We start from the raw sequence: 27,589 nt of genomic DNA, 5'->3' as shown, positions 1-27,589 counted from the left end.
AACCCAAGTTGGCAGATAAAAGAAAAGACTTTTATTGATCAGCAAGTGGGGATGGAGGTGCGAGGGTGCGCGGGGCATCACAGGAGCCACTGCTGCGGGCACGTGGCGTGGCCCGGCCCCCGGCCCCCGGCCCCCGGCGGCAGCAGACGGCTCAGTCCAAGCTCATGTCCTCCTCCTCGTCCTTCTTGTCCTTGCCATCGCCCTCCGGCTGCTCGGGGCTGGCACTGTTCTGCATGGCTTTGGCAAACGCCTCCACATCTGCAACACGTGAAGGACGTGAGCCGACCTTCCCTGAGCGCAGCCGCAGCCGGCGCCACTGATCGAGGGGCGGGGAGGCGGGACCCCACCCCATGCCCTCCAGCTACAAGGACAGAAGCAACCCGGGCTCAGCCGCAGCCACAAGGCAGCCAGGCAGGTACTCACCGCCCTTGTTGGCGGCCTCCACGGCCTCGGCGGGTAGCCCGAACTGGCACATGAGGGGGCCCAGCTGCCCCGAGGCCAAGGCTGCGCTGAACATGCCCAAGGCCTGTGAAGGAGAAGCCGGCTCCTCTGAGGTCACGCTCGGCAGGGCCCTGCCACACTGCAGGCGGCTGGGCGGGGTCCCCCGCCCGGCACGCACAGTGCGGGCGCCAGGCCATGGCTTACCTGCTGGAACTGGGGCGAGGTCAGCGTGTTCTGGATCTCCTCTGCCGTCTGCGGCAGCGACTCCCCAGAGGGGAGGTAGGGCAGCAGGCGCTCCTGGACGTCCGCGTTGGCGAGGATGGGGGCCATGATCTCGGGCGTCAGCACACTGGCCAAGTCAACTAGGGCACAGGCGCGTGGCCATCAGCGGCTGGAGGCCGGCCCAGAGGCCCCCGTGGGAGGAGCACGCCAGACCCCGAGCCAGGGGACTACCAGGTGTGGCCTGGCGAGGAGCACAGATGCAGGGCAGCAGCGCAGCCCCAGGCCTGGGAAAGCCGGCGGGCGGGGGCACCTTCACCCCCAGCTGCAGCCGAGGAGCCGTGTTACCTTGCTGGCCGCCTGTTGGCCCGGCCGGCACGTTCATGGTGGCGAGGATGCTCTGAAGGTCGCTCAGCTGGATGGGCTGGGTTGGGCTGGCTGCCGTGCTGGTTCCATTACCTGAACTGGGTGTGGGGCTCGGGCTGGTCGCTGACGCAGCTGCTGGAGCAGAAGGGGCTGGGGTGGCGCGGGTGGAGGAGGCGGTGGAGGATGGGGTGACCGCTGCCGACTGACTCCGGGAGCTGGGAAGAGGGGAGTCCACACTGGAGCAGCGACACCCCCACAGAGGTGCCACGACACATCCCCATGCTGCCAGGATCCCCACCCCCACCCCCCAGGTGCCTATTTTGTCCCTCTGTGTCTCCGACATCCAGCCTCCTTGGAGGAGGGGACACCTGGTGGCGCCCAAGGATGTGGGCATGAGGCTCACCTGGATGAAGAGCTGCTTGCCGGAGGCCCTCCGCTCCCCAGCAAGCTGGCCAGGCCCGGCCCAGTTAGGGCCCCCAGCCCACCTACAAGGAGCAAGGAGACATGCACTCACACCTGCGCTCAGAAGAAGAGCCCACCTCTCCCCTCACCCCTCGCCAAAGGAGCAGAAAGACCCCACACTAAAGGCAAGGGACAAACGGGGTAGGTGGTGACCACAGCACACCTGGGGGGGCCGCGGAGTAGGGGCTACCAGGTAAGTAAGATCCCCACTGTGCCACCCCTGCTAAGGCGCTTGGGGTCAAGTAACGTGCAGTCCAAGTCCAACACAAAGCAACAAGCCCCTGAGCTGGACAAGAGGTGGCAGAAGGCAGGCCGACGAGGGGGCCCTGGGCAGGGGCCCTGAAGGCCCAGCTCCCAGCTCCAATGCTAAGGCAAACCGGGCCCTTCCCCAGGGACATCAGCACACAGGACAAGCATTCAGACGCTGCTCAGACAGCTGGGTAGACGCTTAAAGGAAACACAGGTGGCAGCTGTCCGACTCAGGACCAGGCCCCGGGGCAGTGGGCAGTTACCCAGTCCTCCGAGGCCGGCAGGCCCGATGAGCTGCATCAGCTGGCTGTGGCTCATGTTCCCCAGCAGGCTCTGCAGGCCGCCCTCGCCTGGAAGACACGGCCGCTCAGACCTGGGCCTCCAGCGGAGAAAGTGCGCCCACCGCGGCGGCCCGGGGCTGGCCCCTGGCGGCTGCGGAGCTGCCCAGCGAGTGCCCCCCAGCACGAGCTAACCAGCAGGCTCGCACACTGCTTCACCACTGGGCGGGTACTGACTCTGCAACTGGGGAGAGGAGCTTCTAACTGGGAAGCCTCTATGTTCACTTAACGAGTGGCCCGCGCCATCTGAAATCCCCTCCGACCTCACGGCACGTCCTGGCAGGAGGGGACTGTTACCGCCCAGCGCGGAGAGCTCATGGCCTCCACTCCCACTGGCACCCAGGGCGCCAGGCATCGGGGGGTTGTTCAGATACTCGTTGACCTTCCGGCAGTGTTCCTCGTCCTGGTCCGTCTTGGGCTCCTGCGGGGAGGATTCAACGGGCACCCTGAGCAGCCCCTGCCACTGAGCACCTTAGAGGCGAGGAGCCTGAGGCGCTCACACCAAGGAGAGGCCCTGAAGGGTGGGTACCAGAACAGCGGTCTGACGTGCCCACAGAAGCTGGCGCCCTGCATACAGATGGGAAAACCCAAGCCCCAGGGGCACGCCCCACGCAGATCCCACCCTGCCGCCCACCAGGACGCAGCTCCTTACTCAAAGAAAACCACGAACTCTCCCTCAACACATGGGATGCAACGAGACAACCCGTTCCTCACACCGCTGCCCACTGACCAGTCCCGGCCCGCAGTCGGCTGGGCACCGACTGAGCACCCGGGGGTGCAGGGCTCACCAGGCAGCGCCACCCTGTGAGCACTCCCAGAACTGCGAGACAGCACCCACGACTCCCTGGTCACTAAGCACGTGCCATGGGCCTAGGAACACGGGGACACAGGGCAGGGGGACGAAACACAGTCCCCACCCTCGAGGCAGAGGGAACCGAAAGACATGCTCTAAGTCTGACAGCTTTTCTTGGTGAAACTGAAGAAACAAGCTCTCTGCCAGCAGCTGGCAAACCACAACCCCATCTGTGTTTGCAAATAAAGTTTTATAGGAACATGGCCGCACACAGTCATTTACTTGCTGTCCACACCCGTCACACAGCTTTGGCAAAGGTGAGCAGGTGCGACACAGGCCATGCAGCCCACAAAGGGGAAAACTTTTCCTGCCCTTTTCTAGAAAGTACTGGGGGGAGGGCAGGAGTTCAGCCTCTGTGGAGGGAGTATGGCGACATCCGTTGAAGTTGCGCACACACACGTATACCGACTGCACAAGCAAGCCCATCTCCGGGGGCACGAGGCAGCCCTAATGCGCCCAGAGCACACCACAGCGGAGGGCGGACAGGGAGACCACGCACAGCCACCAGGCTTTTGGTCCGGGCTCCTCGCAACCCTGGACAGGGCACTGGGAGCCACGCAATTACAGGCAGAGACGGGACCCAACCCGAAAATCACTGTGGTCTGTCAGCCAGGGCATCCTGTACCTCGAAACGGCACCTAAAGCCCAGTGACAAGAGTCTGGATCCTCCATGGCCCCCATGCCCCCACCAAAAGGAGACACATTAGAATTACTAAGTTCTGGGGCAACTGTGTTTCGTCAGCACCAGCTGATCTGTGAACGCAAATCCTACCGGATATCCAGTAAGCAAGTTTCTAGCCTCATTTTATGACAGGGAGAAAAGATAAAATGCAAAGAAAACCCACATACCTGCATCCAAAAGAAGAGCCGTTTGGACCCCGCCTTAAACTTGAGCACGTAGACCCTCCCGCTGGGGCACTGTGGCACACGCTTGAACTCACAGTCATCAGGGAAGATGATCAAATCCTACAAGAAGCCAGAGGATAAGACAGTCAACTTCACAAAAACAGCATCGTCGAGCCCCAGAATGTCCAGGAAAACATGCCGGATCCCGTGTTTAGTGTGTGGGGGTGGGGAGGGGAGGACACAGGACACAGAAACGGGCAAGTGTGCCAAGCACCTCACCAGCAGGGTCTCTGCAGGGCAGGTAAGCCAGGGTCGGGGGCACCCCAAGAAGGGTGGGAGGGCCAGGAGAGGGGCTCAGTGCTCAACAGGGAAAGAGAGCTTGCAGGTCTTGAGGAATTTTTAATAGAGACACTTTGGGAGCAGTATTCTAAGATGAGTTAAAAAGCCAACCCTGACCTGCTCTCAAACCTAACAAAAAGTGATCGAGTCTGAAGAACAAAGAACCCAAAACAAAATGTCCTCTAGAGAAAGCTTTCTGGAGGGCTGTGATGGAGGCGAGGGCCTCTAAACGGCGTCTCTGATTCTAGGACCTCATCTTCAGAGCTGAAAGGGAACAAACACATCGACAGGAGAAACCTGTACGACGGCTGAGATCAGAAAGACCCGTAAGCAAAGGAAACAGCCGATGAGAGGACCAAACCCAGGGTTCCACACATCCCACCCACACTCCACACTGCACAACAGCTGCCCTGCTCCCAGAATGCAGTGTCCCTTTGTGAACACCGCACTGTTCTGAAGACTAGGTGGGTCCTTAAAGTTCTAAGACGAGGGGCAGGCCACCAGACACTCACGTCTTCCACGTTACCAGATGTCCTGTCTTTCCAGCAAAAGTGAATGAGGGAGTCGTCGGTCTGCTGAATGTACACAAGCCCTTTCCGTTTATCTGGGGTGACAGTAGTTCCTTTTAATGACATTTTTCCTGCTCGAAACTCCACCAAATACTTGTTGGAGGACCCACGGGAGCCTGGCACTAGGCTTGGAAACAGAGCGCCTGAAGTCGTCATCCTGAAAGAGGGATCAGCGCGCAGACCCGTCACTACCACGGAAACCCTAACTTCCTCCTCGAGTGTGAAGCTGTCGCGGGCAGAGTGGAAGCCCCTCTCTCCGGACCCCCGGGTTCGACCGTGCTGGGAGCAAGTGAGCGGGCGTGAGCTGTCCGACACCTGCTGCGAAGCTCGCGCCGAGGTGGACCCGAGCCGGGCAGTACCTGAGCCGGAGGAGCCAGGTTCCCAGCTTCTCACGTTTCACAAAGAACAATTATAACCTCTACATCCAAACCGCATCGGAGCCGGGGACCCTCCTCAACACCACTTTCCGTACTTTTAAAAATAAACTTTTAAATCTGCAGCTCCGGAGAATTTAAAACCTTGCACCGGGCAGAGACACTGCCAACACGTCGTTTCTGACGGACACGGGCCCGGCAGGCTGCAGCGCTCCCTTAGAAAAGAAAAGCCGAGCAGCGGGGGGAACTCCGCGGTGTCTCCCCCGCGGGGCCCGGGCCTCCCCCCGCCCAGCAGACCTCACTGCCCAATGCCCAACGCCGTCGGCTGCGCGCTGGGCGGCGGGGCCGAGCATCTAGGGTGGGGGGGGCGGCGGCCGGGCTGGCCGAGAGTCCGGGCCCCGAGAGCCCCCGCCCGCGCACGGCCCCCGGCCCAGCCCCTCCGGCCCCCGGCGACCCAGCGCCCGAACAGGGGCCGCCGACAGCGCAGGCCCCGCCCCCGGCCGCCCTGTAACCGTCCCCGCCCCCGACGCCCCCCGCACCTGGCCCGCGCCGACACTCGGCCGAGAGGCGCCGTCCGGGCTCGCTCTTCCTCCTCGGCGCCTGCCGGGCCCCGCCGGAAGCCCCCGCTAGCCCCGCCCCACCCGCCGCTCTCGCCGCCGATTGGGCCGCGTCGGCGCGGGGCGGGCGCTGGCCAGCGGGCGATTGGCGAGAGCGGCCGCTCATCGCCCCTCCAGGCCCGCCCCCGCCCCTGCCGCTCTCTTCCGGCGGAAGCGCCGGCGAGGGATATGCGGGCTAGAGCGGCCCCTATTGTTGCTGTGTCATAGGGGCGCGGCGGCGGCCCCTGGCGGCGGCGCCGGAAACGGCCAGGCGAGCGCGGGCCGAGCCGTGGGCGTTGGACCCAGGTAGCGGGGCGGGGCGGGGCGGGGCGGGGCGGGGCGGGGCCGGGCGGGGGCACCTGCGGGGCGAGAGGCAGAGTCTCGCGGGTTCGCTGTCAGTGCGGGACGCCGGCTCCCGAGACGTAAGAGAGGCCGTCACCGGGTCAGGGGAGGGGTATCCTAGCCCGCTGGGGCCGGGCAGGACGGCTTTGCGTGCCGTGGGACAGGTGGCCGACCGCAGCCCCGGACGCGGGTGCGTGGACAGCACCGCCGGCCGGACCAGCGGTGGCCTCGAGGGGGCGCGTGCGGCGCACAGCACGGACTCAGGCAGTGGTCCCGCCCGGCGCCCCCAGACCCCGCTCCACAACGCCCCCGACCCCCCGTGACAGTGCGGACGTGGCTGCCCCTCATTCCTTGTCTGTGCTTCCGGAGGCTGATGAGCGGGGTCAGAACGGAGCGAGGGCCGCGTCCTCCGAGAAGCTAGGCAGATAAGCGCAAGGGTGTCCTCCCAGCTCTTTCATCTTCCCCGTCGTCTACACGCCTGCCCTTCCGAGCGCTGCGCCCTCCCAAGCCCAGGCCGACGGTGACGCTGGCCACCTCCTCCCCCAGGCAGGTCCTCCCCCAGGCAGGGCCTGCGTGCTTCCGTCCCCCCACCAGGCTTGATGGCTTGCTGTCTACGTATGCATGCATAGAAGTTTTTACTAAGTTTTTTATAAACGGTATAAAAGGGAAAAGAATCTTTCTTTTCAACGTTTCTAAGATTTATTAATGTTGATATTCGTAGCTGTAACCCACTCATCTTCACTCCTGAATAATATTCTAATGGACAAAGGACCTCAAGTTCTGTATCCATTGTCTTGTGGTCTAAGATTCACTTTTTTGTTTGTTTGTTTTGGAAAATATAGCTGTTTTTCATTTAAGAATATTATTTTGTGTTAATAAGAAATGGGTTTGTTATTTTTTAAATTAGTTAATATATATTTTAAAATTTCTAATATGGTAATTACCCATAGATAAAACCCACCTACACAAAAGGTCCTTGTTAATTTTTGAGGATCTAAAGGGTTCCAAAGACCGAGGCGGGGAAGGGCTAACGGTAAGCACTGCTGCGGCGTGTGAGCACGTGCACTGCCCGCAGACAGCAGCGTGCCGCGCTCCATGAAGCCAGGCACGAAAACAAAGCCCAATCTGGCTTCCCTAGAGAGAGGCCGGCAGGCCAGGGGCCACTTGTTCAGTCTTGGAAAGTTAAAAAGCTGCCCCCAGAGGTCACAGGGAAGCCAGCTTTCCAGATACCTGAAGGCAGGGACTTGGGAGGGGCCCCCAAATGAGCACCTCCTCCCCTCAAGCCAAGGGAGCCTGTGTCCTGGGATGGCTCAAAAAATGCCCAAGCTTTATGCACTTTCAATAGTTCCCATGGAAAATCAACAGTAGGAAACAAGATACAGGTAGCCAGGCATCACGCAGGTCAGTTTGTGTGCCCGCCCCAGCGGTCACACAGGTCAGTCTGTGACCCTGGCCATGTGCACCTGACCACCGGCAGCCACAGCAAAACAAAAGAGCAGACGCTGCAGCTCTTCCTGAGCCTCACCAGCCCCCTCCGGTGAAGGGCAGGGTGTGCGGTGCCTGTGGGGCTCAGGAGGGTCCAACACGGAGGTCGGCAAAAAACATGCCCAGACGTTTCACAAGGAGGGTGTACACATGGCCAGACGCGCTGGAAAGGCCGCGTCACTACTCATAAAGGAAATGCAAATTAAAACACACCTATGGGAATGCTAAAAACACCAGAAAATGCACAATACCAAGAGCTGGGAAGTCTTTGGTGCTGGGAATACAGAATGGCACAGCCATGTGGGAGGACAGTTTGGAGGTGGTTTTTGTTGTTTTCTTTCTTTTTTTTTTTAATACCAGACTTTCTTTTTTAGAGCAATTTTAGGTTCACACAAAAACTGAGCAGAAAGCCCAGAGTTCCCATACACCCCCTCCAACAGCCTCCCCACCACCCACACCCCCAGACCGATGCACTGGCTGTAATCCCGGCTCCCACCCAGACACGTCCTGTCGCCCGCGGTTCACATCTGGGCTCACTCATGGTCTCGTAGCCCCACGGCTGAGACTAACGCTGAAAGGCTTGCCTCCGTCCCGCAGCGCCGCCCTCTGCGCCCTGCCTGCCCGGCCATCCCTCCTCCGGAGCCCCTGCCAGCCACTGATGATGGTCTTCCAATTTGTTTTTATTGTGGTAAAATACACATAAAGAAAATTTACCGCCTCGATCACTTTAAAGTGTTGAGTTCAGTGGTAGCAAATACGTTCATAGTGTTGGGAAACCGTCACCACCGTCCATCTTCAGACGCTTTTCATCTTGTAGAACTGAAGCTCCGTCCCTTCAACACCAGCTCCCCACACCCAGCCCTCCCGGCACCACCTGCCTTCTGCCTCTGTGAACCTGACTGCTCTCGGCGCCGCACATCCAGGAGCTGACACAGGCTGTGTCCTTGTGTGACTGCTTTCTTCACTCAGCACAGCGTCCTCACGTTTCATGCGTGCTGTGGCCTGGGTCAGAACTTCCTTCCTTTTTAAGGCTGAGTACCCTCCCGCGGCATGTGCGCACAGCCCGCAGTTTGCTTGTCCAGCCCTCAGCGTGGGCGCTGGGGCTGCTTCCACGATTCAGCTGAGTGATGCTGCTGTGGACGTGAGCGCACAGATGTCTCTTCAAGACCCTGCTTTCAATTCTTTTGAGTAAACACTCACATGGAGTTGCTGGGTCACATGGTAATTCTGTCTTTAATTTTTTGAGGAACCGCCATTCTGCTGGCCACAGTGGCTGTCGTCGTTCCGTTCCCACCAGCAGCGCACAATTGCTCCTGTTCCTCCACATGCTCGCCGAAGCCTGCTGCTTTCTGGGTGGCCTTCTGTATTTCTGTTTTCCGTTTTTTTGACAGTAGCCACCTTAACGTGCGTGTGGTGGCCTCTCATTTCGATTTTCGTCTCTGATGATTCATGAAGCTGAGCGTGCTTCCATGTGCTTGTTGGCCACGTGTGTGTCTTCTTCGGAGAAGTGTTTTGTAAGCTCTTGCTTTTTTTTTTTTTTTTTTGATGGAAGTACTGGGGCCTGAACCCAGGACCCTGGGCGCGCCAAGCACGTGCTCTGCCGCCGCGCGCCGGCTCCCCGCCTCGCTCAGGTTTGAATCAGGTTGGTCTTTTATTGCTGCTGCTGTTACCGAGTTTGAGGAGGACTCTGTATGTTCTGGCTATTAATGTGGTAGCAGATGCATGGTTTGCAAACATCTTCTCCCGTCCTGGGGCTGCCTTTTCACTCTGATGATCATGCCTGAAGCACAAAAAATGCTTAGCTTTTCATGCCGTTCCATCTGTCTGTTTTGTTGTTGCTGTTGTTTGTGCCTTTGGTGTCACAGTCAAGGAACTGTTGCCAGATTCCAACTTGGGGGTTTGTGCCCCATGTTCTTGTAAGAGTTTTACTGTTTAGGTCTCACATTTAGATCTTTGACGCATTTTGAGTTAGCTGCCGTTTACTTTTGTACGTGAGGTCGGCTCAGCACCGTCCCTCTGCACGGGGATATCCAGTTCCCTGCACCACTTGTTGAGGAGACAGTCCTTCCCCCCGGGAGTGGTCTTGACACGCTCGTCACCTAACTGCACGTGACCGTGCTGGCGGTTACGAGATGGTGTGAGCTTGTTAGCTGCACACAGGGCGAGCGTCCCTGAGTGGAGGGGTTGGATTCCACTCACCTGCTGTGAAGCTCAGGCGAGCCCACGCTTTCCTCCTCCGTGGGTCGGACTGGTCGGTAATTGTGGGGATTAAGCACCCAGGACACCAGACCCGGGCTCTGTCAGGGCTCAGGACTCTGTGCTCCCAGCATCAGACACAGCGGAGCCCCACATCCATGCACCTGGGCCTGCCGAGAGCATTACAGCTGCGTGGACTGTCTGTCCCTTTGCCCGGAGCCACCGTGGCTGCTGGGAACACTGCCTCCTGCGAAGCACACAGCTTCTGGGCGCCGAGGGCAGCAGTGGGGCACAGGGACCCGGAGTCACTCACACCTCGTTCTGGGCATTTCCTGCTTCCAGCCATGGGGTCCGAGCCCCAGGAGAGAGACAGATGGTCAGTCAGGGCTGCCGGCGGCTCAGACAGCCCCGACCTCTTCATCCTTCATGTGGACCACCCGACAGTGTCTCAGGTGTCCCCGAATCCCCTCTGCTGTAATGAGCAGTCTTCTGAAACAATCCGTCCCATCCGCTGGGCCAGTCCTACAGGACACACAGGCCAAACGCCTGATGCCGTGGCTCGAGGACATGTCCACAGCTCACGCGCAGTCCTTCCCAGAGGGGCCGGGGTCGCCGAGATGGTGGAAAATTGTTCAGTGCAAGACAAATGTCAGCTACCGCCCATTTTCAAAGAATCTTTATTCTGAGCTCGGGTTTAACATTTCTCTCCACGGTTCTGTCCAGTCCCCCCAAAGAATCTGAGAATACAGATGAATATTGACCGTTACTACAGATCATCAAAGCGTTCAGATCAATCCCCATTCACCAGCATCCTTTCTTGCCTGACACTTCGTGTGGTGCTGGCAGGCTGAACCGTGCAGTGAAAACCAGCCCAGCACACGCACAGCAATGGAGGGAGGCCCCCGTCTGCATGGTCATCCTCCGCGGAGACCGGGTAGCCCTTCCCTAAACGTCTGGCCCAGGACAGTCGGTTCCCAAAGAGGCAAAGGAGCAGTGTCCCCCAGAAACTCGCACCGAGAGACACCGAGATGGCATTTTCACTCTGCAAAACCCTCACAGGCAGAACGCGGGAGGCGGCGAGGCCCGTCGACGTGCTGCGGGCATGTGCGCGGGCTCTGTGACTGGGGGCCCCCAATCTTCACGCCCACTGTGGACACAGAAGGGTGCTCTGGAAGGTATCTGGAGGTCTCCATGTTGAGACAGGAGACACCAGGACTAGGGAGACCTTTCTGCCGACAGAACGCGCCTGTGCGGCCAGACGTCAGTTCCAAGCAGGAGACGGCTCTGCAGGTGCTGCGCCCTCCCCGCCCCCGGCCGCGCAGCTCAGCAGGGCGAGGGCGCTGGGGCGTCTGATTCGGGGATGCTTATCAGCATTGTACACCGTTTCTTCGTTTCACTGTTCCTCGTGGAGACGTGGGCCTTGTGAATCTCCCTCTCTGTGGGGAGCACTTTTCCCAGGAGCAGGAGTTCTGCGAGGAAGCTTCTTGCTGGGGTGATGGGAGGGCTGGCTGGCTCTCGGGGAGACTCCCGGCCTTTCTCTCCTCCTGCTCTGATTTCCTGACCTGTGTCCTGACAGGGACCCAGCAAGCAGGTGGCATGCCGCCTGCACTTGTGGTTAACGCCTCCCCAGCAGTGTAGCTCTGAACTCACTTGACAAGTGGCTGGTGGCCTCGGCCCGGGGCCAGCCCAGGGCTCCCCATAGCCACCAGTGCTGTGCTTGGTGCTTCTCTGAGTGCGGGGCCTGCTGGGCCCACCTTGTCTCCTCGCCCCAGACTGTGTGCCGGGCAGATCCTTTCAGATCACAGGCATCGTGAGCTTTGGGGACAGTCTGAAAGGGAGACGGTGGCCAGGAACACCTGCCTGGGGCCACTTCAGGCTTCCCTGGCTCTGTGGCAGCTGTGATAACACACGGTCACGTTCAGCCGCCACCCGGCAAGACCTGTGATCCTGCAGAGAAGCAGGGCCACCTCTCCTGTGCCCCTCAGAGCCCAGAGGTAACGTGCAGGGTTCTGGCTTTTGTAGCGAAACGCGGAAGCGGTGAGGGCCAGGGCCTGCTTCTCTGCGACCTTCTCATGATGGGGCCATGCCCAAGCAAGGAGCCCACCGGTGCCGGTGATGCCCTGACCCTTGACCCCACCCGGAGAACAGTGCCCCTCCTGGGACAGACCTATGTGGCCCAGCAACCGAGCCGCGACCAGACGCCAGGCGGCCTGTTAAATCCAGCCAGCACCAGCATGCGCGTAACACTCACATTTCCATGAAATGTGCTCTGACGTGTCTGCCTCGCATGGCTGACCCCCGATGGTCCACGGTAAGTGTCCACTGAATCAGTGGGCATGTAACTGAATCCCCCCTTCAAAGGAGTAAAACCAAAACACAAAGTTCCTTGGGAAAAGTGTGCTCTGCTCCTCACCCCTAAGGATGTCCTGAGTTACAGGAGGGCTCTAACGAGCCCCCAGGCCCTTTGTCAAAGCCACAGTCACAATGGGGGCCAACAGCAAGGCCACCACTTCCCACACGGGCCAAACACGCCTGTTGCGGGTGGGCCTCCTTTAAAGAGCATCTTCCGTGGAGAAACTTTCTTAGAACCGTAACGGCCGAGCTTCTGTGTCCACAGCCGTCCCACCCTTTCTCCTTTGACTCTTGAACCAGCCATGCTCTGGAACCTGACCTCAGGGAGGACCCAGAGATGCAAGCCGGACGACAAATTCCTGGAGGTGACGAAAAACGGGATCCACGGAAGCTGCCAAGCTGCCCAAGTGCCGCTGTTGGAGACGTGTCCTGCGCTGCCCCCTCGGCACCCCTGGCTCACCCCTTCCTGCAGGAGGCCGGCTTGGCTGCGTCTCCCCACTCAGAGGCTGGCAGCTCCCATCCTAGCGCCCAGGTGTCTCAACATCTCCTCTCTGCATAATGTCAAACCACGTGTCCTCGGGGGCCTCTGCCGGTCGCCAGCCACCTGCGCAGGTCCCATTGGGTACATGCTCCCAGATTTGACACCACACCACGCTCCTGGTCTCCAAAGGGACGGAATCAGCCTTCAGAACAAGGATTCACTTTTAAAAGTGTTTTAATTACAAATGTGGTTTTGAAGCTTGGACACACAATGACGACACCCTCTCGCTGAGAACCCACCGCTCCACACAACTGCGTGTGCACACGCGTGAGACTGTCTTCCATTCAAAGAGCTCTAGCGTGGACGGGGCTGGCTTGTCTGCAGACAGAGGTCGATCACTGGGCGCAGACCGTGCAGAGACGGACGGCACAGCTGGATGCAATCCACTCGGCCCTCCCCCGGCGCCCGGCCCAGGCCCGTGTGTTCCATATGTGCATGCTGGGGAGACGGGGCCACGCGGGCCGTGGGGACAGGTGGACGTGAGCGAGGACTCCTGCTTGTGGTGGGGCATGGCCTGCGGGGACAGGGACCCCGGTGACAAGAGGGGCAGCCATGGCCGGAGGCAGGCTCCCTTCAGGGTCGGGAGCCGGCTGGGGACCTTCGGTCAAGGACTCAGTGTTGCGGGCCACCCTAGGTTGTCGTGGTTAACGCTTCATTTTGGACAGTGTACGAGTGGTGATTAACACGTACCTTGCTCTTCAGCAAAATACTATTCAAGTAGTTTTAACTTAAATATTTTAAAAGTAATCTTTACATTATTGAAGACTGGTAAAAAATACAGACTCTGACAACTTTTCATTTCTTTCAATCTGACGCTTTGAAAACCTTCACTTTGGGGTCACCACAATTTAGACAGCGACTCCCGGCCTTTGTGAAGCTGCGTGCAGGGTTAGGATCCATCTTTTCCTGTTACTGCTTCACATTCAAACGCTTTCAGAAGCCCTCTGTCGCTGCATGGCAAGGAGGAATGTGGACCCCTGCCTGCTACTTCCTTCAGTTATAACTTTTATAATTAAGAGGGTGCTGTAAGCTAAGCGAGCCCCAGCCAGCCTGTCACATGAAAGGGAGCTATAAGAATTTTCCTTTTCAAACCTTAATGGAAACATGATGATCCCAAGTGAAGCTTTATGAAGAGACTGCAACAGTAGTAAAATGTTTGGCAATCAATAGTTAATTAGAATTAAATCCTCAACCAGGGACAGTGCTATCTCCACGAACAGCCCTTGGAAAAGCTGGTTTCTGCCATGACCGAAGGTCAGAGCAGCCGCTCGACAGAGGCCAGCCTCTCGGTCTCGGGTCCGGGGGTCGGTCCAGCCCCTCAGTAGATGTCTGGGCAGCCTGAGAAATCCCGCTCAAAGTAGCCCCCTGTGTACAGCCAGTCGGGGGTCCCGGTGTAGGGGTTACTGCCTCGGTGAAACCACCTGCGACACAGAGGAGGTGGTCAGGAAGCCAGCGGACACAGGGACACACGGCTGTTGGTCTTTTCTTCAGCTTAGTGTGACCCCTCTAAGTAGGCAGCACCAGGGTGGGTGTGGGCCCCCCTCTGCCCCAGGTGGGGGGGTTATGTGGGCCCCCCTCTGCCCCAGGTGGGGGGGTGGTGTGGGCCCCCATCTGCCCCAGGTGGGTGGGTGGTGTGGGCCCCCATCTCTGCCCCAGGTGGGGGGTGTGGGCCCCCTCAAGCCCCCGGGGTGAGTAGGTGTCCATGCCCCTCCCCGCCCGTGGCCACTGGGTGCCTCACCGCGTCTGCCACTCGGCCTCCTCCCTGGCCCGCTCCCGCCGGGCCTCCCTCTGCTTCTCCTCCAGCCGCTCCTTCTCCTGACTCGCCAGGTCTAGGGCGCAAGCACAGGGTCAGGGTGAGGACTCAGGGGACAGGCATGTCGGGTGCACGTCGAGCAGGCCGGGGCTGAGACAGCACACGCGGGACCCCTCTTCGACCCCAGGTGAGAAGCCGCACTTAGGGGAGGAAACCACAGACGTAAATTCCATCACAGGAAACCAGGCCTGAGAGCAGGACGCGGCGAGGCCCAGACCTCGGCACGGCGGGCTGGACGGGTAGTGCGTTCCGGACACCAAGGGCAGGTGGGCGGCTCGGCGGCCCGTCGGCCCATCTCCCCTCGGGGTGGCGCCTTTGGTGACCCCTGGGGCACAGCCCAGGGCCACCTCCCTCAGGGATGATGGGCCACCGGACCTTCGACCCTGGGGGGCACTGCTGTGCTGGTTCCCGAGGCACCACCGGCCTCACTGGAAGGAGCGGGGAGCCACCCATCAGCCTCCTTCCTCCACAAGCACTTCCTTTACTGGAGCCACCGGGACACACCCGGGACACGAGACAGACGTGGCGCATTGCCTGGCCGACGGCGAGCCACGTGCAGGAAGCGAGCACAGGGGCCCCCGGCCCGCCAGCGTCCTCGCAGAGAGGGGCCAGCGTGGGACCAGCATCTGTCACAGCCGCGGGGCTGACCGGATCAGGGGCTTCCCTGATGCGTGACCTTTTTATTTGAATATGTGTTTATTCTAATGCTTTGAAAACTCTTTATTTTTGATCTAAAGGTTATCGTTAAAACTGAAACTTAAAACAAAACCTTCAATCCGTGTCTGTTTAGACAGAATCATTAACTCCCCCCGGGGGGCCGTAAGCCACAAACCAGTGTATTCCCCTTTCTTTCCCCTTCACTCCTCAGTTCAGCCTGAGTCGTCATTTTCCTTTTTCCTTTCTTTTCTCAGGTAAGTTACGGTAGACAACACACTGATGCGCAGTTGCTAAAGGTCACGCTCCACTTGTAATGATCGCAAAGCGCTGGCTGCGCGCCCTGTGCTGCTCGATGCGCCCTTGTTGCTTCTTTTATACGTAACAGTCGGTGGCCCTGAATCCCCTGTTGCTCACATGCCGCATGGCTTTTAAATAACATGTCTGGTTTTTGAAATACCACCTTATTCTCTATCGAACCTACAAAGAAAATAGGAGACTTGGATCTTGTAGGTATTAATTTTCATTCCATGTTTCTAGTAATGCAATCTTATTTATAAGAGGACCGGTCTGGGCCAGGCTAGGCATTTTCTCGTTCGCCACAGGCGTCTGGGCAGCACTGTCCTAGAAGGTTTAACGCTTGCTTGTTTAGTTGAACCAACTGCATCCCTCTTCCTGCATCTGCAGGTTCAGCCAGGCCTGGGCGCCCCGGCTCCCCAGCCCCGCCACGCACACGCCCGCCCCCGCCGGAGACGCACCCATGTTGCCGTTCTCCATCCCTCGGATGTCGGGGCGCAGGCGGCAGTCTGTGGGCGCCAGGATCTTCTCCATGCCTGTGTGCAGCTCGTTGAGGCTGACCGTGAAGCTGGTGAAGTTATACATCTGCAGGGACAGGCACAGGGGTGTCACCATCAACGGTGCCCTCTTCTGTGCACCACTCACAACTCGAAGCCACAGACACTCTGAACCCCTTCAAAGCAGTGAGCGTCACCGGGTCACTGGAGGTGCTCCTGTCAAGGTCGCCCAGGGCAGGACATGTGCTTGCCAGGTTGACCCTGGGGGCTCCCCTCCAACCCTGGGGGGTCTCCCTTCTTAGGTTGCCCAGACCCTCACCCTGACTTGCAGTCTGCACGGCTGTCTCCTCAGTCTCCTGTGGTGTCTGAGAGAAACAAACTCAGCACCTCCGACAGCCGGGACCCTGGGACCCGCCTCCCCCCAGACTCCCCCTTCTGTTCTTGCCCACGGGTCCCCTCACTGCTCAAATGACCCCATGGTGCCCCACGGACAGTGGAGCTCCTGCTCGGGCCCCGGCTGCCCCCTCTACCCGACCAAGGCCCAATAGCCACACGGCCCGCCCTGTCCCCCCAGGTCCTTGCTCAACGTCTCCCCGTCCTGAGGAGGCCCACCTGCCACTCCATCAGCACTGACGCCAGCACCCCGGGCCCCACGCCGGCCTGCTCCCCAAGCACCTCCTAACGGCCCGGCCTCCCGGCGGGACCAGGGGCTGGGTCCTCACCTGCCTCTTCTCTGCTCGTCCGGCCCCAGCGACTGGGCCCACTCACCCGACTCAGTAAATACTCCCCGAGCCGAGGGATGGAGCGTCATTTTTCAACATCAGCTTTTTCTCTCTATTATTTCACACTATCTTGTATTCTACTAAATTACAGCAGTGGCTGTGCTGGGGTAACGTATCTATCAGTGAATGCTTCATTTTGTTCCCTCTATTTTACACTCCGTGCTTTGCTTATAGGATGTGATATAATAAAAATTAAACGTACGTTGTATATGTATTATATATACAAACAACATACAACTTACATACTAAAATAACATGTAATTCATTACGTTATTATATTCAATCATCGCATTATTTTTACATATTCTACATTATTGTATGTAATATAACAAATGTATTAGATGTAACCCAAATTATAAGCGCAATTTTCCAAAATAAATATCAAAATGTATTTAAGCACCTAAACAGACAAGTCAGAGAGATAACCTCAAAATCAATTTGGAAACTATTTCGGTCAGGTGCTGCCAGCGTAGACCCAGGGCACGCAGTGTGGCACGGGTACTGTGGTGTGTGCATGGGCCAAGTGTCACCGTGATGCGTCGGGCGGGGTCAGGACCTGGCTCTGCGAGGGCAGGGAGCCCCCAGGTGACAAGGGACTCTCTGCTCTGGGACGATGGCCCGAGGCAGCTGGCAGGCACGGGGGTGGGGGGGCACGCACCTGCGCGGAGTTGGGGGGCCGGGTGTTGACCCTCCAGAGCAGCTTGCTGCCTGGAATGACCTGCACGGTGTCCTGCGCCTCCGGCACGGCATCCACCACATCACCATCAGCCTTCTCGGGGACGTCGTCCTGAGAGACAGAGCACCCTGGTGTGGTGGCCAGAGCGCAGCTCTCCCGGGCTCCCCAGCACCAGCTCCCAGCCCCACGCAGGGTGAGCACAGAGGACTGCTCGCCCTCTCCTTGGGGGCATGGTCTCTGGAGTCTGACCGCCGCTGGGTGGGGGGACACCGTCTCAGATAGCTCAGGGTAAATCTCCTGAGTGGTCACGTCTGGGCCGAGGGCCTCCCCACAGGCCGTGGTTCTGCTCTCAGCCGAGAAGGGAGTCATACTGGCTGATTTCACGGTATCTTAGCCTTTCTAGCCCGAACCTCAACTGGAGAGCGCATCTTAATGAAAAGATACAACTGGGGGAGGGTATAGCTCAAGTGGTAGAGCGCATGCTTAGCATGCATGAGGTCCTGGGTTCAATCCCCAGCACCTCCTCTAAGAATAAATAAATAAATAAATAAATAAATAAATAAATAAATAAATAAATAAATAAATAAAAAAAATTACCTCCCCACCCAAAACAAAACTTAAAAATTAATGTAAGTTACAACTGCACTCATTTGTCAAAATCAGTGGGACCTGGAGAAGGAAGAGCGAGGTCATTCAAGCAGCCGTTAGGGGAGCACACTGAGACGATGGCAGACTCGGCCAGGGACGCCCCCCCAACCCGGTGCAGGGCCTGGCACCACCGCCCGTGGGGGTGCGGTTTGATGCCAGAAGCTGAGGAAAGACACAGCTCAACGAGAGGTGTCCACAGAACCTCCATCTCATTCTGAGGTTGCCCAAAGGAGCAAGAAAGCTAAGCCTATGCTTAGGAGACATCACTAAGCAGATTCAATGTTCTACTGCAGAGTTTTAAATGGAACTTTTTTTTAATTTAAAAGAGCATTATTTTAAAAGATGTCTAACAGCACACACGAAATAACACGATATTAAAACACACTGACAGTCCTAGCAGAGGTTGAATATTTTGTTAGATAAATATTGAACACCTTGGGTTTGGTACATTCTAATTTATTATCTAGAAAAAAATGACACCTCTTTTGAACTATGACTCCCAATTTTAGGCTCAAGAAGAACCAGTCTTAAGGTAATCAGTATTTCAAAATATGCTCGCCGAAACTTTCCAGCTGCTGGATATGTGACCTGGTCTTCAGAAGTGAAAACGCAGAGATGACATTCACGTGACATTTAATAGGTCAAAGCTAACAGGGTGCGGGGAGACAGGAGATTTATCAATAAGTGCCCAGGAAAAAACAGCCCAGAGGGACAGATGCTCAGAAGGATGAGCCCCGGGGAGGCCGGGCCGGGGTTCCAAGGGCAGCCTCACACGGCCAGGATGCAGGCAAACTCCCCGCCCGCCGAGACTCAGGCAGACGGGCAGCTCACTCTTAGATGGGGCTCTGCGCATCGCTCCTTCCCAGCCAGGCCGCGAAGGCCCTGCACCCCAAGTGTTGGGCAGGCATGGCCACTCCCCAGAGCTGGCCTCCAGCAGGGCCGGCCCGGGCCATCGGATGGGCCCCCCCACCCCACCGGGGACGCCCGCGCCGGCAGCCCCTTACCGGCCTCACCTTTCTCAGGGAGTCGCCTCTCCTCTCCTGCTTCCTGAAGGACTCGTAGGCACCAGGGTCCACACCCCACAAACACTCCGTCCACTTGCCATAGATCATAAAGAGCTTCTTCCTGCTGTGGTCAAAGGGGGGAGTTTTAAAACCAAGTTCACAGCAGTTATAAACTCTTCATCTAAGCAAGCAGCACCTTAATTTTGACCATGGACGAAGTCCCCGTTCTGGCATGTCTTCTTATGAACTTCAGGGAGATCTCTGGACACAAAAGCAAAGGTGGAACGCTGCATTCTAGCATCTCTTTTCATGTCGTTTGAGACTGACTATTCGTGCTCATACCAAAGCAGAAACGCAAAAATGAAGGTACAAAATCCAGAAGGGAGGAAGACAGGCTGCGGGGACAGGGCGGGGGCAGGTGTGGAACAGCCGACGCACCTGATTACTGCCTCAAAGACACGTCACAGTTCCACGTGCCATGCGTCCTGCAGCCCTTTTCTATAAATGCCATGCACAGCCCTTCTGCTCAGCTGACACTGTCTTATCTTCATGACCACAGGCGGACGCCCCTGTCGGCACCCGCCTGCACTTTTCATTTAGCAATAACCTCCAGAGATCTTTCTAGATCAGCCACCAGGAGCTCTCGGCCTGGTTCCAAAGAAACAATGCCAACCGTATTGGGCCCTTGTTTTTCTTTTTTGCCTCTGCCTGGAGGGGAGAGCACACAGTGGCCACTCTGTCCCTGGAAATTCTGCTCCGCCAGCCACAGGACATGCCAGGAGGGCACCTGTGTCCAGGAGGCTCGGCCTGGAGAGCTGGCAGGTGGGGAGTCGTGGCCAGCTTCCCGCAGCAGCCAGCTTGGAGGACTTTAAGAAAGAGCTCACTTCAATTTGGGGTGGAAAACCAGAAACTCAGATCCGGGTCAGCACGGCTCGCCGAGGGCTGGGGGGCGTGGCCCTGATGCCGTGTCCGCGGACGCGCTGACCAGCCTCTCCCTGGGCGGATTCCGCAGGGAGAGGCCACTCACAGAGCTGTCCACGCTGGTTCCACCAACAGGACCGCTGTCCCGTGAGGTCCGCACACCGAGCCCTGACGCAGTTCAATGGGTACAGTGGTCTGCCCTTGAGTCTAGAGGCATGTTAAGGCCGTCTGAACAGATGAGTGTCTGGCACCCACAGGGTGGGAGGGGCAAGAGCGCCCACTGCTTTAGCCTGGAGACTTGTTTCTGCTGGAGAATGTACAGACGTTAGGGGCTGGGAGGAGTCTGATGGCCATTATATGGCCCAAACTACTTGCTGAAAAAAGAGAGAAATTTGAGACCTAACACATGAGGTAACTAACTGAGGGAAACCCAGAAAATTTGTTAAAATAGTACTGGCCGTTCCTCTGCTCCCCAAACCGCTGGAAGACTCCAGCTCACAGACGGACGGGCAGCCACACGAGCACAGTGCTCGTCAGCGGGGCTTTGCGTCTCGCCCGACAGCAGACGAGCGAGGCCAGCAGGAGGAGGACACGAAGGGTCGGACTCTAAAACCTCGCTCCGCCTGTGCGGCCGCGGGACCAGCAGCAGGGAGACGTCTGATCTCTCACGTCCAGTTCATCACAGCCAAACAGGCCCAGATCTCTCACCCTCAAGAGCAGGGAGCCGGCTCCATCACGCACCGAGAAATCACACCTAGCTTAGCCCTGTCTCCTTTGTGCTCAGCGAAGAAATGCTGTTTCCTGAACAAGAGTCGTAACTTTTCTACCACGGACAGACGTCCCCCTCACAACGCCATCTTTCGCGGAGAATGCGTGCAGCACTGCACCCCGTGATCCAACCCACGTGCGGACCTACTTTTTGTCTTGAATGTAGCCTTCTACTTTGTGAAGTTCCTTTCCAAACAGTCCACACGGTTTAAAGTGAAGCACACACTTGTCTCCAGTTCTGCGGGAAAAACAAACACAGGCTTCTATTGTGGCCATGACACGTCCAGAAAAGGCAAAGAGAGAGAGAGTGTGCGCAGGCGGGTGCTGCCCAGTACAGGGGCAGCGTGGGGAGTGACCGCAGACAGGCACGGGGACCTTCCCGGGTGATGGCAATGTCCTAGCACGGCCTTGTGGTGACGGCTGCACAATTCAGAACGTTTCCTAAGAATCATCTGAATGTCCACTTTAAGTGGGTGGATTGTATGATACGTAAATTATATCTCAACGAAGCTGTTAAAAAACAAAGCCAGACAGCCAGACAGCCAGCCAGCCAGGAGCTTCCAGGAGTACAAGGCAAGGCAGGCTGGACAGTGGGCAAGCCTTCTCACTGGCGATCACACGGATCTGCAGTGCAGGTTACAACATCAAAGCAGATGAACGGCTGTGACTGCGAGCAGAGCGAGCACCCACGTGGCGCGCTGCTGGCAGCTCCTGCCGATGCCGATCAGAATCAGCTCCAGCCGCCACCCGCGTGGGGTCTCCCGCCTGAAGCTGAGGGCCACGAGCGATGGTGGGGGGACCCCGAGGAGCCGGAGAACACGGCCTGGGGCGCGGCAGGCACCGCGGGGCGCCCCGCGGCCGTGGCCGCTACCTGTGGTTCACGATCTCCACCGTCCCGTACTGCTCTATCCAGAGCTTCCCGATGATCACGTTGTGCACACAGCAGGTGGGGTTGGTCCAGGTGTAGGCTTCATTATGTCTGAAATGAGCCCAGGAACAGGCGCGTCAGAGGCCAGCAAAGCAAAGACACTGTGTGACCTCAAAAGCAAAGTACCAGACGGAATTAAGCCGTAATTGACTTAAAACCTGGCGAAGGGCAGAACGCCGCTTTGAACTCCCTCCAACAGCAGCTAATGGTTCACATTTGTTTGAAACGTCCTTCTTTCCTTTGAGCATCAACAAAGCTTTCTACTTCAATGTCGAGACACGTTAATAAGCAATAAAAGGCAGACGAAGACAAGAGGCTTCCTGTGAAGTTGCCAACAGAACAGCCCCTCAGCCCCGTCCTGCGGGAGCAGCGTGGCCCGGGGCGCCGCGCGGGGGGGGGGGGATGGGGGGAGTGGGGGCTGGGCGTGCACACACCTCTCCACCAGCCTGTGTCCTCCCCAGACGCCTCCCCAGGAGAAAAGAAACCCCACAAACATGAGGGGAGCAGACCACCAGGCCCGGGGCTGCGTCAGAGCCATAACCAAGGGCGGAAGCCGCGCAGCACACTGGCATCTCGTGGCGAATATTTGGATTTCCTTGAATTTCCCAGCGGAACCCAGAAGGTCTGCAACCTTCCAGCTCCCCACGCCTCCCCTGAGAAAGCCAAGACCACGCGGGACGAGCACATCTCCCTGAAGGGGCTGCCCTCCCCGCCGAGGGACCTCTTCTGCCCCGAGGTGCACGGGGCAGGGGGGCAGTACTGGGGAGATAGGGCTCCTCAGCCAGGGGGGCCCCGGGAAGCAAAACCACATCAGGAGCTTCCTTACAGGCTCACCCCTCGGGGAGCTGCTGCGCACCTGGCCTGGACTGAGTCTGCGACGGGCCTGCCACACCACGCGGCTGCGAGACTCGAGACTCGGGTTTTGCCGAGGCTCTGAGCGACATGGGATGGGGAGTGCTGAGGTGGGACTGAAGATGCACGGGCAGCGCGGACATGGTCCCTGCTGCTCCCCCTCCCGGAGTTTGAGCCCCATGTCACCCCTCCCTACACTCGACCAGGGCTGGTCTGCGAGCTGACAGACGTGTGGGGGGCAGTTAAGGTGACGGCCGCTCCTGAGACTAGGTCAGGTCCTGGTGCCACTCCCCACCGTGGTCCTGGCCCTGGGGGTGGCAGCCCTGCATCTGAACAGCCCTATGAAGAGGCGGGCAGCCAGGACCTGAGGGCTCCGGCTGGTGGACACAAAGCAAGCTGGGAAGCAGACGTTCCGTCTGGCCCGCGGCCTGACCGCACCCCCATGGGACCCCGACAGACACCCCGCCCCGCCCCTAGGAGCTGCATGCGCCCAGACCGCCGGGGCAGGGGAGAGGATGGGTGGGTGCAATCAGCACGGACTTTATAAGGAGAGCTCTCCGAGGATCAGCCCGGCCCCGGCAGAGTCTCCAGCCCAGAGCTCTCCTTGGAAGACGTCTCAGCCATGGGAAAGGCTGCCCGCCCCAAGAACACGCACGAGCCCTCAGCCAGAGGGCGTCCCCGTCCTCAGTGGAGGTGGATCTCCTCCCGCTTACCTGAGAAGCTCCAGCGTGATGGTGCCCCGCGGCTCGGCCTCCACGCTCTTGCCCCAGAACTTCAGCTTCGGGTAGATGGAGCCGTGGAACAGGAAGTCCCGGTGCAGGCCCTCCGAGTAAAACGCGCTGATGGGGGGGTGGTGGCTGACCTGCTCGGATATAAATCTGAACCCCAAATCTTCCCTGGGTACAAAAACAGGAAAAGAAGGAGAGGGGCAGGAGGGACAGTGACAGAGCCTCGTCAGTGCCAGGAAAACCCAGTGAGGTCAGCCCAGCACCCCCCGCCCCCCAGTGCAGCCACAGCTCGACCCACAGGAGCCCCCACCCCCGAGTCTGGGAGGGGCCTGGGATGATGGGGCCACGCCGGGCTGCCACACGTGGCAGATACCCGACACTGCCCTCGACGTCACAGGTGGCCTAAGGCTGACCACGCACACACGCGTGCGCGCACACACACTGTGCCTCCAGGGCCAGCGTGAGCCCCACACAGAGAATGACGGTGCGGAGAGGCCTTCCCCCTGGCCCTCTGCTCAGCCCCCACACAGGTGAACAAGCAGCTCTTAGAACCAGTGACTCAGAGGCCTGAGAGCAAACTGTCATCCTAGCCTCGAGGGACACCCACTGCCCAATAAACTCAGAGAAGGACCTCACAGCCTTCCCGAGGGGGCTCCTCTCCAGCCTTCTTCCAAGGCTCCTGGATTTTTTGTGATGAGATGTCTTATGCCCCAAGATATTTCTGGCCAGGAAATAGGATTTTTAGTGCAGTCTCTTTTTCAATAAAAATGTCATTTTTTAATTGTTCCAGAACTGTGAATACACCTACAGTTGTAGTCTTTAAAAATTATAAAAGCTAAACCACATAATTACTAGCTTAACTGGAATTAGACTTTCCAATCATTACAGAGGAAAGAAAGTTGAAAAAATTAGATTTTAAAAGGTTGCCTACCAAAGTATGTAATTTACAAAATGAATACTTGTCTAAGAAAAGAAAGTGTTATTTTTAGCTCCCCAAGAGCAATCGTAAGGAGGAAAAGACACTGGTGAGCGACTGGGTTTAGTCGTGTCGCTCCCCAGACGGGGGGATGGCTCCGTCTCGCACGCATCACGCACGGAGACGCCGGTGGGAGCGGGACCTGCCGGAGTCTAGAGACGTGACTGTCTCCTGTCAGTCTGTGGAACTGCGTTCAGCCCGCGTCAAGCCCGGAAAGAGACGAGCAAGCAGGGGTCACGCTGGACTCGGCGTCTGGGGTCATTCACGGTTTTTTTTAACACATCTGCTCACTTTCCGGTGTCCAGAACTTCTTTCGTATTATGCTTTGATTTCTCTTTTCACATACTGCAATGATGCTGCTGATAAACCAAAACGCTAACAATCTTCCAGCAGCTGGATGAGAAGACTTTCCGACATGGGCACAGAAGCACACTGAGCGGAGGGAGGAGACCGTTGCTCAGCCCAAGCGTTCCGGGCAGGAGGGACACTCTGCACAAGGTCAAGACCAACAGGTCCCCTTGAGAGCGACACTCTAGGCCAGTCTCCCCTCGCCTGCAAACTGAAGACACAGGACTGTCCCTCCTGCCGTGACGTGCCGGGACCCCAGGTCCCTGCTGAGTCCCTCCGTCACCTACCAAGGAGCCCCACGCAGCACCCGCCGTGCTTCCTCCCAGCTCAGCCCGCCCTGGGTCTGTGGAGGAGGGGCCGGCAGCCGAGCAGGCCAGAACAGAGGAGAACTTGCATCGGTGACATTTGAGTCGTTTTCCCAACTTGGTAAGCGACGTGTACGCAGGTGTGCGGGCCACCCTCGTTACTGAAGATGCCAGTTTTAGACTCTTTGCACACCTAAAGCGTGCCCGTTTTAACCAGACCAGCATCCCCAAATCCCACAATCACCACCAATGGAAAAACCCTTAATAATACACGTGCAATAAAGAACCCAAAACCACAGCCGGAAGTTTCAGAGAAACTACATTTCTCTGAATCCCAGGTGCATCAGTCACACAATACCCCGTTCTTTGCTTTCTGAGAGAAAGAAAAGACGCTGTGAGTTGCACCACGCGGAAGCACTCGGGCGTGGAGACACAGCCGCCCCACGCTCCGCTCCGCTCCCCGTTCCTGCATCGAATGCGTTCTTCTGCTCCTACGTGTTTCTTTCTCGGGTCCTGTTATGTCATTAACATGACCCCCTCATGTGTGAAGCACCTCCCGCCCCCAGTGTCTCCAGCCCCTCAATTAGAAGGGCCTGTTCTCAGCGCGGAGACATCAATGCTCGTCTGTCACGGAGGGTCCCACACGCCAGACCCTCCGGAAGGGCCCGGTGCCCTTACCTGACCAACTCGTACGTCTCTCCCAAGAGTGGATTGAACGGCTTGCCGGTCCTCTCCCACTGGGAAGCCACAGCCGACACGGCAAAGGCAGCCACAGACTGGAAACAAGCACAGGGCGGTGAGGGGCAGCTGCCGGGACACGGGGGCCCGGGGCTGCTGAGGGCACCCCAGGCACCTCCTCCCTGGGGACTTCTCAGTCTTCCACTTGTGACACATTTGAAACCACAGCACTTCCGAGGAAATGGTGTTTATCACCCACCACTTCCTCAAAGCCACAGACAGCAAGCCATTGCCTCTCACCCCCCCAGCCCGGGCCTCCCTTCCTCGCAGGCCCTGCCTGTCACACATGCACACACCTACAGACACGCGTGCATGCACACGCACACACGCGCACGGGGTGGTGGTGCTGAAAGGACCCAGAGGGGCCGAGTGCCAGCCCCGCCACCCCTGCAGCTCCCTGGGCCCGGCCCATGGGTGGCTGCGACGCCCGATGCCACACCCTGGAGAACATGCCCGAACACACGCCCAGCCGCTGGGCAGGACAGCTCGGCGCGTCGTGGGAGCTGTGCCGGCCCTCCTCCCAGCGTCCCCCTGCTGTGTGCCCGGGTCCCTGGCACAATGAGGCCACTTGAATGGCAGGTGCCATGTCCCCTCAAGGCTACGGTCTGCACCCAACCGGGCACGGTCCCTGGCGCCCCCGCAAGGAGCCCACCGCCCACCTGCATCCTTTCCAGGGGCTGGGCCTGGCAGGAGGCTTTGTGAATGAGGTACACGTGCTCCATGTACTCCGTGATCCGCTGCAGGAAACTCAGGGGCTCGTTGAAGGCGATCGGCATTGTGATCTTGGACAGCTCCTGGAAAGAGTGGGGGACTGGTGATCGGCAGGCTCTCCCCAGACACCAGGCCCCACACCCGCCTCTCCCTGAGCATCACTTCAGGGGCCACAGCCACCTGCCCTGGACAAGATCTTAAGGGTGCTGTGGGTGAACCCTGGTCTGGGAGGGACAGCTGCCTCCCACATGCTGGTGCCCAGTACCCTCCACATCTCCTCCGGCATGGCCCATGCCCATGCGTGGCATGGGACCACAGGAGCTCCAGGACGGACTGCCCCACCCCAACGTGCTCTCCACACAACCTCCAGTTCTGTGGTCCTAAAGCATCGTTTGAAGCCATCACCCCCGGGTGACCTGGAAACCCCCAGCCCGGCAGGGGAGACCCCCAAGGTGGCCCTGCTCTCAGGCACCTTGAGGGCACAGGAAGCAGACAGCCCTGGCCTTCACGTGGCCACAGTGAGAGGGGAAGCAGGGAGGGTGTGGGGCACCATGGGAGCCGGTGTCCAGGAAGGCATCGCTCAGGAACTTTGAGAAACAGAGGTCCCTCCAGGAAGAGGACAGCTTCTCAAGGAAGGGCAGGGCAGGGGCAGAGCAGGGGCAGGGGGAGAGCTGGTCAGAAGGGAGGGAAGGGGAAGGGGGGAAAAGCAACACGGCAGCCGTGAAGCCAGGGCACATGCTGGCCCTGCTCACATCAGGAGAAGGGAAATAAATGAATGTGGAGTCTCCATTCACACTCCCTGAAGTGTCAAATCCCTAAACCCTCGACCCTGCCCGTTGGCAAGGCTGTGTGGAACCAGGACCCCACACCTGCTGCTGGGAATGCAAAATAGTGCAGCCTACAGGGCAGGGCAGGGGACTCTGGCCACACCAGCAAGCCTGCACACCCCTCATCCCCTGGTCCAGCCGTCCCACGTGCAGAAGCCTACCCCGCCATTCCTCCAGCAAACACACATCGGAAGGCCAGAAAGGACCCAGTCGTCCAACCACAGGGCCCTGACACAGCCCAGCGGGGCCGGCATAGCGCGGTGACCCGAGGACCATGGCTGGGAAACGGGCAGAGAGAAGCCCCTCGTCCATCTACAGAACCAAGGGGACCACTCCGCCAACTTTCTCAGCCGCAGAGAGAGCGACCAGACATTTAGCAGCCACCTCTCCGTTAGGAGGGAAGGGAGGCTGCAGGGAGGGCAGGGGGCAGGAAGTAAATTCCTGGAATACTCCTTGTTTGAGAGACTTGACTTTGGACTTACACTTTTAAAACAAAATTAAATTTAGAAAAGCAATCTCCAAACACCACAAATAAGATGAGACAAACG

General features: G+C 58.4%; 2 protein-coding genes and 1 long non-coding RNA gene across 11 annotated transcripts in view; 1 reads left to right on the top strand and 2 right to left on the bottom strand.

The window, feature by feature from the left end:
• Positions 1–8: 8 nt before the first annotated feature.
• Positions 9–5,741, bottom strand: ADRM1 (ADRM1 26S proteasome ubiquitin receptor). Of its 3 annotated transcripts, none has more exons than XM_074347561.1 (10): positions 5,596–5,741; positions 4,626–4,839; positions 3,778–3,894; positions 2,373–2,496; positions 2,001–2,087; positions 1,430–1,511; positions 1,009–1,262; positions 646–803; positions 424–526; positions 9–258 (listed from the first exon to the last, which is right to left on the bottom strand). In XM_074347561.1, exons 2-10 carry the CDS (start codon positions 4,836–4,838, stop codon positions 152–154), a joined length of 1,245 nt encoding a protein of 414 aa, XP_074203662.1. In that variant the 5' UTR covers position 4,839; positions 5,596–5,741; the 3' UTR covers positions 9–151. The 3 variants fall into 3 exon arrangements, with proteins under 3 accessions (XP_074203662.1, XP_074203663.1, XP_045372190.1); XM_074347562.1 differs by having other exon boundaries at positions 1,009–1,241; positions 5,596–5,739; XM_045516234.2 differs by lacking the exon at positions 5,596–5,741 and adding an exon at positions 5,042–5,271.
• Positions 5,742–5,824: 83 nt separating this feature from the next.
• On the top strand, positions 5,825–16,930 carry LOC123616653 (uncharacterized). Its single transcript, XR_012500710.1, has 3 exons — positions 5,825–5,958; positions 15,723–16,015; positions 16,404–16,930. It is a non-coding gene; the product is annotated as an uncharacterized LOC123616653 (long non-coding RNA).
• Positions 13,677–27,589, bottom strand: part of OSBPL2 (oxysterol binding protein like 2) — a 36,364-nt gene continuing 22,451 nt past the window's right edge. For 5 of the 7 annotated variants that reach the window (XM_074347554.1, XM_074347553.1, XM_074347559.1 and 2 more), the window contains 9 exons: positions 26,163–26,297; positions 25,444–25,541; positions 23,122–23,304; positions 21,500–21,607; positions 20,777–20,866; positions 18,949–19,063; positions 17,270–17,398; positions 15,794–15,917; positions 15,087–15,515 (listed from right to left, as the gene is read on the bottom strand). In XM_074347554.1, coding sequence (XP_074203655.1) covers positions 15,298–15,515; positions 15,794–15,917; positions 17,270–17,398; positions 18,949–19,063; positions 20,777–20,866; positions 21,500–21,607; positions 23,122–23,304; positions 25,444–25,541; positions 26,163–26,297 — 1,200 coding nt within the window. In that variant the 3' untranslated portion in view covers positions 15,087–15,297. Of the gene's footprint in view, positions 13,990–14,306; positions 14,398–15,086; positions 15,516–15,793; positions 15,918–17,269; positions 17,399–18,948; positions 19,064–20,776; positions 20,867–21,499; positions 21,608–23,121; positions 23,305–25,443; positions 25,542–26,162; positions 26,298–27,589 lie in introns of those variants that run through there. The other 2 variants (XM_074347558.1, XM_074347560.1) reach the window with 2 other exon arrangements.

Source organism: Camelus bactrianus, chromosome 19 (assembly GCF_048773025.1).
Source record: "Camelus bactrianus isolate YW-2024 breed Bactrian camel chromosome 19, ASM4877302v1, whole genome shotgun sequence".
Taxonomy (NCBI): domain Eukaryota; kingdom Metazoa; phylum Chordata; class Mammalia; order Artiodactyla; family Camelidae; genus Camelus; species Camelus bactrianus.
Note: the sequence above shows the minus strand (reverse complement) of the source record. Positions and strands in the feature narration are given on the sequence as shown.